The 11,033-nt window shown below is 37.7% G+C and overlaps 1 protein-coding gene across 1 annotated transcript in view; it reads right to left on the bottom strand.

Moving 5' to 3' along the window:
* Nucleotides 1-617: 617 nt before the first annotated feature.
* LOC101851110 (ependymin-related protein 1) overlaps nt 618-11,033 on the bottom strand; it is a gene marked incomplete at its 5' end in the record, with an annotated part of 12,992 nt that continues 2,576 nt past the window's right edge. Inside the window, 4 exon segments of the mRNA XM_013079955.1 lie at nt 618-2,090; nt 3,907-3,995; nt 4,608-4,775; nt 10,073-10,160. Coding sequence (XP_012935409.1) covers nt 2,025-2,090; nt 3,907-3,995; nt 4,608-4,775; nt 10,073-10,160 — 411 coding nt within the window. The 3' untranslated portion in view covers nt 618-2,024.

Below are 11,033 nucleotides of genomic sequence, written 5' to 3'. Positions count from 1 at the left end.
CCCTACCTCATCTGATTTTTTCCCCTCCTTATGATTCCAGAAATGGTTCCAGAAAAAAGTACTAAAACATATTAGAAAGAAAAAGCAAAAGATTATCAAAAGACTAGGATAATAAGAATTACTGCTGCTTTTAAAAACAGAGACAATGAATTCAAACACCTAAGCATGCCCAAAGAATCCTAAAACCTCAAAATTAAAAATGTGTTACAACATGAAGGCGCTTGTCATATTTTGGGCTCATTAAGTTATTGATATCTTAAAACTTCTTTATTTATCTTCCTTTTCATGGAAAAATACCCAGATATCTTGAATAGAAGTCGAAATATTTAGGACCGAAGAGGGTGTGGAATGCTGCTCCCAGAGGTAAAAATAGCAAGAAAATGGCAGTCAAATTTTGGTAACTTCCTAAGCTTAATAAAAATCCACCTAGGATCGAAAGTGTTTCTAAATGGACATAAAAGGTGCCGAGCCTACAAGAAAAAAATCCAATATTAATTGTCAAACATGTGGAAAAATGTAAGTTTCTCCAATTTCATTATTTTGACAAGTGCCTGATTTCACCATGATGCCACACAAATTGAGCTTCTTGTCGAAAAGAAAGACCCAAAAGATACAACTATTCACTGAAAAATAGACAGTGTATTTATTTGAATGCATTTAAAAGTGATTTTAAAAAATGATTGTAACAAGAAACCAGTCAGATCAAAAGGTGTATAATAACAAGTTTAAAATAATTTTGACAAACATTAAGTAAAAATGATTTCTAAAAATGTATTTTGTAAATTGGAACCAGAGATTTCGCAACAATAAGTTCTAATGTTTACCCCCACCAGATTGAGCATTCTTTGGACAGAAGTTTTTAGAATAAAGTGGTGAATAAAGTAATACATTCTCAGTATATATATCTGATTAAGCTAGCAATATCATCATTTACAGCAACAATTCAGGAATCTAAAATTTTCTTAAAAGGCCAACAAAATTTGCACAATATTCGTGAATTATTCAACGTATAAGTTTTAGTTAAAAGACTTATTGACGAATAGAGACTTACTTGAAGTAAAACAAACAAAAATTATTGGAATAAAGAAAAGTCTCCAGCTAGACAAAAACATGAATCTTCCTCTTCTTCCTTCTTCTTGATTGCATCATACTTAAAGCTAATACAGTTAAACTCTAACAAAAAGTTTTACTATTCTCATTAAAACAATGGATTTAGCAATCAGTGTAAGCTCAACAGTTACCAAAATTCAAACAATCAAATAGAAGAATTTCCAAATACACTTTTCAAAACTATAATGATCAGTCTTCGTTTTTTATGTTTGGATTCTCAGACGGTTCAAAGACAAACAGAATGTGGAATGAACGATCAAAGACTATTCTTGATATAAAAAACTAAAGCTATCCATGTTCTCTACACAAAACATCAGGTACAAAGTGTAAACAGGGCACATAAAACAGCTACAGAATTGAATTTTGACACGACCAGACATTTGAACAGTTCACAGACTGGAACTTTAGACAATCAAATATTGAACACAAGGAAAGACAACTTAAGAACTTAACTACAAACAAAACTTTTGCAAAATTCAAAGGGGAGAAAGAAACAAAACGAAGCACAATGCTTTAACTTGATCAATAACACATGATGCTCTCATAATATGAAATATTTGCTTGAATAGTGAGAAAGCCATTAACAACAAATATTTTGACATCCTTTGTTCGTTAGTGGAAGCTTTGTAAAAAGATGCACAAAGTCAAGACTGATAGATTAAAACTCTTAAGGGCCAGTAAAAGATTCATAAGCCTTAAATCATTCTATTCAAAGCTGCTGCTGTTCATATTTCTTTACAGCATCATCTTGTTTTTCTCCTTTTCTTTTATTAGAATTCAACCAAGTATCATCACTACGCATATAGTAGTCCATAATATGAAGCACTCGAAACTCTGTCAAGAGAGTTTTGGAAATCATGATGAGGGCTCAGATGTGGATAGCTCAGAATGTTCTGGGCTAGGATGCGCCACCTTTACACAGCCAAGATAAAATGGTCCCTCTCCACCACAGCTGCAAACATCTGGTCAGTTTCCTGTGCCTGGAGATAAATATAATTATTTTTAAAAAATTTTTTTTTTTTAATCGTAAGGATACACAGAAACACCTGCACAGCATATATAAAGTGAAAACAAACAAAAATGGCATGAATACAGACAAAATTAGGGAGAATGAAAAATACACCGTCCATTTCCGAGAAAACAAAACAGAAATATGACCAGAAAATGGTGCTTACACCTGACAGGTAGCAATGACTCTCCACCATTACCGCTGTTTCTCCCCCCTCCCCCCAAAAAAACCCACCAAAAGAGAACAAAAATACAAAGCTTAACAGAACAGAAACAAAAAATCTCACATATCATAAACATAAGCATAAAAGAAGTGACAAAAGACAAGACTGTAATTCTAAAGATCAGACAACAATAATGTCATTGCTGTCAGGTTTATCATTTGATTCAAGATCTGCATCTAAATCAGCTGTCCTAATCATTTCCAAACAAAGCAAAAAATGAATTGGGCACAGCATTCAGCCACCACTGTGATTAAGCAGCCAATTCAGGATCATACATGGGTTTGTTGCACACTGTTATTTTTACTCTTTTCCCCAAGCAATGTACACTCCCTTTAGAAGGTTTTTCAGCTAGAAGCAGACCAGTCTGGACAGTCCAGTGAACAAAAACTATGGTGTCACAGTCTACACAGGCTCCTTTATCAATACAGTTGGGGATCAGACACTTTCAGGGTTGAATCCCCATGTACATCCCGAAGCACCTCTTAATAACTAAGCAGCATTCTACAGGAATATTTCAAAGAAATCAAAATGGGCTATGAACTTGTAACATTTTATGCTTGTCAAATATTCCACATTTCGGAAAAAAAATCTACTGATAGGGTACACTCTTTGCCCATTTTTCAACTCCAACCCAACAATGTCCAGTTGCAGCATAGGAATAGTATATTGACTCTACCTCAGATGTATTTGTAAAGACAGCTTTATTTTGTTAATATTTAACTTCAGCAAGCACTTAATCTCATGAAAAAAAGTATGTGTCACAACATAGTGGAATCAGGCGATCGTCAATTCTGGAGCATGTTGAGTTACTGGCATTGCCTTAAAGCTCGTTTGAATTTGTCTAGCTTTTAATGAATGAAATATCCAAAATATCTTGAATACAAATCGAGATATTTGCAATTGAAGTAGGTGAGGGTTGCCTGGTTTCAGAGGCAAAATTAGTGAGAAAATAGCAGCCAAAGTATGGTTCTTCACATAGCCTGAGAGTCCTTAGAAATGGACAATTTATATTTTCTGTGCATTTAATCAACGTTTTTATTGTAAAAATCCAAAACAGAAATGGGTTCTTAAAAGGACATAAATGGCGTTAAGTCTAAAAGCAAAATTCAATCAAAATGGCTTAACCAGCGGAAATAGGCCACTTTCTTTCCTTTCATTATTTGTGCCTGATTTCACCACGCTGCCTCACATATTATTTTGCTGAAGACTCAAAGAACTGCAGATTGGACTTCAATTCTTTTCTTTTTTTCCCTCTCCCTCACTGCTCATAGTTACCGAAAAGGAATAAGACCATGCAAGATTAAAACATTATTCATAATGATAAAAAATAATAATAAAAATAATAATAGACTGCATTTATGTAGTAAGCTAAAAATCTGCCCCATGAAAGTATAAGCTCCGAGAAGGTTGGCGCTCATATGACCTTATGCAGTTACGAGCGCCGTAAAACCTCTACTAAAACAAACAAGCTCTGAGAACTTTACATCGATGGCATGATTCCTGAGAGTAAAAACTTATACATCCTAGTTAAGAAAAAGAGTTCAGAGATAGAACCTACACTGACCTCGGAGCATTGTTTGGGGACATCGAATATTGTTGCATTTTTTATGCCTGGACGAATGTTTATGAATCCAAGTGACTGCATGAAGCTCACTGAAATAAAAGGAAAAAAACAACAACTTTCATTTAATATACAGCTGCATAAGGAATCAAATGAAAACAGAAACGTATTTAAACTCTCGTGTGTCAAAAGCTTCACTCTGCATTATCTTGTCACTTCAACCACAACTTCTACAACAAAAAAACTGCATTTTTGATTTCAAGTAATATTTTCTATTCTTAACATCTTTGATTATGCTCAAAGCTACCCGTTTTGTTTCTTAGGCTCAAAGCTCAAACTGATCTTGCATTTACAGTTTCTCCATAAAGGAACTGTAACAGGTTGCAAAGAAAACTAAATTTCTCTAAATAGATACTATAGATGAGCTCAAATATGGAACAACAAACTAACATAAATACTTTGTCATAAAACAACCTACCGACAATTCACTGTCAAAAAATGCAAGGAGAAAGTTTTTGCTTTATAATCCCATCATCTTTTCCGGTTCTTTCTTCAGACCAATGCATGACGTGACAGAGGCAGACGTTCTTCAATTACGGGTCAAGCAAATAGTAAAAAGCTCATTAGCAACTAGAATAGCATCAAACACTGTAATACTTATGTCCAAAATTACATGTAAGTGGTCAGTTTCCAACAATGCTTACCTTTCCTGAGCGTGCCAGTCAGAGTTTCCCCGACTGGTACACAAACACCCTCCTCTAGGTCAACAACATTGACAAACGTAGTGATGGGACCTGTGTGGACCTCAAAGCCACGAACTCTGAAACCACCTTCCAAGCCCATAAAGAATGGTCCATATTCTTTGGCATCCTCTGTGAAGTAGTGAAATTGAAACAAGTCACGTTCAGAGAGAATACTTGTAGCTTACAGCAGCATAACATGAGGGGGATGGGGGCACAGGGGTTGGTTAAAGTGTGTGATGTAAAATTTTGTAACATGAGTAGCGGAAATGTAATTTTATTCCACAGGTGGTCGGTGGATGATCTGGTGTGGTCTGCTCCTTCTTTCTTATCAAGCATTTATCGTCCTTGTTTCTGCTCCTTCTTCTTTTGTTATTGATACTCTTTTGTAACACCTGTAATCTTAGGCACTTATAAATGACATTGTGTTGCAAGTGTTGTAAAACTCTTACTAAAACTAAACAAAAAAGTAATTTTACATGCGAGTTAAAGTGGAGTACAAACAAAATGTCGTTATTGAGAGGCATCCAAAAATTACTAATGATATATAAGGAAAAAATCGGGACCTGGACACCATGTCGCTATACAGAGAATGTCGTTATATCGATTATTGTTATAGAGAGGCTGAACTGCAACTAAACATGACAGTGCACAAGACAAAGAGTGTCTGCATAACAATGTACACCTGGTTAGATATACCTATCAATAAATATACCCATAAGCTTATCAGACTTTCAAAAAACTATATAATATGGGTTGTTCTATGCGAAGGATTTTTCTTCCTTAAAGTGGGAAGGAGTATATCTGCGGTACGGTAGCCTCTCATTCTTTGGTTTGTTTTGTTAGTTGTATTTAATGCTTTGCAAAACACAGCTTGGGTCATTTCAAAGAAGGTGCATCCCCCCCCCCCCTTTCCCCCCCTTCTTTTCCACACAGCTTTAAACACAACTAAAAATACATACAAAAAAACTGACAATGCCTGAAAAATAATATTATTACATTTGATAATATGCTTTTTTTTTTCACTAGCAAAGATCGAAAAATAAAAACTTTCAAAAACATGTAAGTCTCTACTGTAGCTACAAAGTCCAAGGTCCACTGTAAATACATGATGAGCCAAGGTCACTGTGTATAAAACCTGTTCTGCTTTAGAGTAGAGACCAGCTTTCCATCACTACAGAATTTTTTCTTTTCTTAATTTTTACTGTAAAGACCCGGGTCTCTTTGGTGAAGGAGAAAGTCCTGGAAAAAACAGTTACGGCAGACAAACTGTGCTCTAATTATTGATCTCTTTTAAACTTGAGTTTTTTTTAAAAAGCATACAGTCCTATTATATATATATATATATATATATTATATATATAATAAGGTGCAAGGGGAAAACCAGCAATGTCCAATTTTTGAGAAAATAAGCTCTTCAGAGCATTTTTTAGACTTGACCAAGCCCCATGTTTTCACCTTGTGGAAAAATCCAAAAACCATCATAGTATAGTACGTTTCAATGGTCGCAAAAAAAAAGTGATGCAAGGGGAGAAACAGCGATGTTCAACCAGTACAAGGGGAAAACAAGATATATCAGGACGCAGCCCAGAGTGGAGACTTATTTCCCCCTATCTACCCTGACAAGCAATCAGCAATCATTTTGAGGTCATGTCAAGCTGCTTTATTATTATTCACACGCATTTCAAAATGATATATATAGCAACAGACACCCGAGGTTACAGCAAACTGACCAAAAAAAAAAAAAAGTTCACTATTGAAAAGAAAATGAGAAATTACTGAAGTACAAAGAATGACAGTGTATGTGATCTGTTTGCCCTAGAAAGAACTAAAATGCTTTGAGGTGACAACTGATTACAAAAAAAATCGCTTTATTATTAATAACCCATTTCAATAGTCTCAGTAGCAAAGACCAGCAAAACAGAATACTTGAGTCTCTCATATCAGTGGGCTGCATCAAGAACAGATCCCATTGCCAGACTGAATATGAAGCGAAAATCCACCACAATGACTTCTTCTGCGCCATCAAAGCGGAAAGATGTGAAGCTGCTGTTACAGTCCCTATCTGCTTGCCTGCACTTCTGCCAGTATTTGGCATGACCAAGACCGTCAGTGTGTCTTCATGCTTTACTTTGTAAAAAAACAAAAAAAAAACCTTGGAATAATCACTGAACTGTAGATAAATATCTTTCAGCATTTCAACGCCCCTCTCTATTAACATTGTGAGGATGAATATGGCATTCGTTGTTCCATTGTCAGCTATTAACCCAAATTGCATTTCTAAAACCTCGGGTCTTATCTTGTCTCTCCCTCTTGTCATCAGTATTCTCAGTAGTACATTTTAGTTTTATTGTATGATTTCTTCTCTTCTTCTTTGAATTCCCCTGCAAGAGATCAGGGGTAGTCAACTGCTGGTTCCTCCACCTGCAATGTAACTGATTTTTAAGCATACGACCGTTTTTCCAACTTAGTAGCACTCCAAAGTAGGGCTGTACCCCGGTAGCAAACACGCTCGTGCTCGCAAGCCCCTAGTTCAAGTCACAAGCCTCAAATCACTAGGTCAAATCATCAAATCAAATCACCAGCATGATACGTTGAGTCTAGCCTAAGCTTCAAGTTCAAGTACCCACACCAACTTGCAATCCGCGAAGCCACTCGTGTCTGACCCCCTCTTCCTTCCCCTCCCTGCTTGCAATCTGCGAAACCACTAACGTCAGAAAGAGAGAGAGGGGGAGAGAGAGAGACCCTGCGCACAGTGTCTCTGCACCACAAACTAGTCTGTTCGATTAATCGAAGGCATACGAGCAGCGGACGGCAGGCAAGACTCAAATCCCGATGGCAGCAGAGCAAAGCACTTGGTCCCAAGACCTGCTTTGCGTCTCGTATTGCTTTGTGCTAAGGGCTTGCTCTCGTGCCAATAAATCTGCTTTGAGCCCAACTACCGCCCTGGCAGGGCAAGACCGCTCGTCAGTACAACACCGCTCGTCTGCACCGAGCCGCAAGATCTGCCGGTAATCCACCCCGCTCGCGGCATGAACTCTGAACTCTGGACGTGGAGGAAGCGAGAGGCTGCGCTGGTTTTGGTGCAAGGCGAAGAGGGCTGTAATAGCCTAGTGCAGACCGTTTGCGACCTCGGTGCTTTAACAGTGAAAATGTGACATCTTCGTAGGCTCACATTTTGTTATGAGCTGTTTTCACTGGTATTAAAAATGGATATACGACAAGAAAGCACAGGGGTTGCGGCATGCTAAACTATTTAGGACGCAGAATAAAGGTGTGAACACTTACAAACAATTTTTAACTGACAAAATAAATCAGTATTGTTAGCATCCCGTGGCTTGTAATTTAATCACTCGCCTAAACTGCACTTCCATTCCCACCCCGACACTTAGAACAAGTTGAAGTTGAAGAGAAAGCATTGGGGAGGGGATGACAATCGTGATTTTGTTTCTGAACAATGTAAAAAACTTTTGATTTGACTGCTTCCCTATCAGAAGATCGTTGTTAAGGTAAATTATATCACATTGTTAATTACATTGTAGGCCTATAACTTTTAAAAAACATCTTGCTGCACTGTAACTGATATTATGTATGTATTATGCATGTTCTATCATACAAATATTAATTATGATGTCGAATTACGCCAAGAAAATCTATAAAGCAAAACGTAATCCTTCCCCCCACCAAACAAATTTTAATCAACAAAAAACTGAACAAAAAAAACACAAAATAAACAAGACAAATAAAACCCTGTCACACCAGGAAGCGTAAGGGGAGGGGCGGGTTCTACGGAAAGCGAGGGGTGGCGAACACCTCTCGCTTTCCCAGCCATACCCCCCCCCTCCCCTCCCCAAACAGCGCCATCTCTGGAAGTGTGATCAGCGTGCGGCCACTCAGGCAGAAGTATCGCGCGCTCAGTAAACAAGAGTTTGTGACGTCACGACACAAATCAATAAGTCCGTCCGCCGTTCACGAGTAGCAACTCCAGTAGCGGGCAAAGCTCAAGCCTGCTCGCAAAAGCCTCTGGCACAAGCGGTCCGTTGCTCGCAAGCCTTTGATTAATCGAGCAGACTCCAGCCCTACTCCAAAGCCACATTCTGATTTCAAAGGTACTCTATGTGGTCTTATTTTGACTAGAGTATTTTCAGTTTTGGTAGGACTAAATTTTGAATTTTTCTTGGGTGGCGGCCAAAGCCTACTCCCATAGATATTAGGACCACCAAGGGATCTTTAATGTATGCTACAACTTGCACACGGGACCTCCGATATTTTTCGCCCTTATCCAAGAAGGCTATATGTTCGATCTTACCTACCCTAGGATCAGGATATGTGGCTGAAAGACAAAAGTAATAAGGAGCCAGGAGTGACAGTAGAAAAGTTAGGGTAGCAGTAGAAAGAGCCAGGAGTAAGGGAGAGAGAAGGCAAGTCAGGTTTCGAACCAGGGACCTATTATATAGGAGGCGAAAACCATACCTGTAGACCACGAGAGCCACCATTGCGCGACTCATAAGAATAATTGTTTGCAGCATTTGTAGTCTGTTGTTCCAGAATTTTTGGATAACGTGATGAATGTAGAATGTCTCTTGGAATATTTCCAGTTAATTGAAGGTATTGAGCAGGTTGATCAAGTTCTGCACTCTCCATTCACCATGTACTTCATTTATTTCCAGTGAGATTTGATAAAGTCCCACTGTTTTGCCTTTTTGAGCATCTGTTTAATGGCTTTTTCTTCTTCTATATTTTTTAGAATTTGTAGTTTCAAGTTCCAAAAGTTTTTCAATAAACTGATGATTGAATATTGGCAAAAGTATTATTTTACAGGGATTTTGGGGTTACAAGTCTTTATGGAGAGTGTTTTTTGTTTGTTTATAACATAGATTATTACAAGAGCTTCAAGCCATCAAACCTTAAAATAGGATGAAAATTATACAGAATATGGGAATGCAAGGGGAAAACCAGCGATGTCCTTTTCTCACATATTTACTTCATAACATAACCACAAACACACTTCATCACTCTAAACCCATGTTATAATCAGTAAGCAGACTTACTTTACACATTTTCAAGGGGAAATATCAATCATGAACACAGCCATGACTAGCAGAAGTCTTCAAAGTTAAATCTTCACTTTTCTCAACACTTATGAAACGTGACATTGCTGGTTTTCCCCTTGCACCCTCCATATGGGAAAACAACACAAGCACAAATGCTTTAGTTTGAGACAGCCAGCAAAGAAGCTAGCCGGAGACAGATGGGCAGAAACTTATGATCTGCAGAAAACAATATAAATTGAAAGAAGTTTGTCCAATCTGTGTCTGAGGTATATGCTACAGGAAACCAAATAATTCACCATTGAAGCTGCCCCCTCCCCCCCCCACCCCACCACACACACAAAAAAATGTAAGGTCAAAGAAAAAAAGAAGACGTACTGGGAATACAAGCCTTGCGGAATTCACGGTCCAAGTCTCTTGTCCGGCATTCATCCTTCTTCAGATCCACAAAGAACAACCGCCCTTTCTTTAAAAGAAAAACAAAAAAGCAATATCGGTAAAAGACAAAAGGTGATTCAGAAGAGGAAAAAAGTATGACAAATATATCACGGCAGTAACGGCAAAGAAGGAAATGAGAACTAATCTGCGACAAATAGTCCTTCAAACTGAGACCTTAATTGATCAATCGTCCAATATCAGGCAATTCCAACCACTCAACAGAGCTGAAATTATTATAATACCATCATAAGTCATCGGTGACATGGAATTCCAGTATTTTTTTCTTTTTTCTACAAACAAGCCACTGAAACTCTTGACACATAGCTCACATTATAGATGTCTGTGGGTTGTTTCCGTAGACTGTCGGTCATCTGTCAAAAACCTCCAAAGGAAATAATCAAGAGGGTTCAAGTCAGGGGAATGCGATGACCATTTGTTTGTAAACATTCAGGTTATAAGTTATAAGGCATTGGTTAAACCTTTCTTGCAACTGCAAGGGCCACTATTGATGATGATGTATAGGGTGTGGAACCAAGCCTCCACTACAGCAGTACCCCTCCTCTCCAAATTTCTAACAAACTTTGTTAGCGTGACGAGATCATGATGAGATATCAATTTGATGTGACATTTAAAGTTTTACCTTCCTCGTCCCAAAACCCAGAATGGGTCATGCCCCTGCAGCAAAACACTTTTAAGTAGGAAATTTTGTGCTTTATATTTTATATTTCTAAAACACATCGATAGATTTTCTTCATACTGCCAAATTTTATGCCTGCCTCGTAAGTTGAATTTTACTTCTTTGAAGATTTATTGCTGATATGGCACAAAGATGACAGAGCTATTGCCCTTTAAATGGGTCCACTTTTTTTTACAGACACTGTATAAAAACAGTTGAGGGGGG

Source organism: Aplysia californica, unplaced genomic scaffold, assembly GCF_000002075.1.
Source record: "Aplysia californica isolate F4 #8 unplaced genomic scaffold, AplCal3.0 scaffold00069, whole genome shotgun sequence".
Classification (NCBI taxonomy): Eukaryota; Metazoa; Mollusca; class Gastropoda; order Aplysiida; family Aplysiidae; genus Aplysia; species Aplysia californica.
Note: the sequence above shows the minus strand (reverse complement) of the source record. Positions and strands in the feature narration are given on the sequence as shown.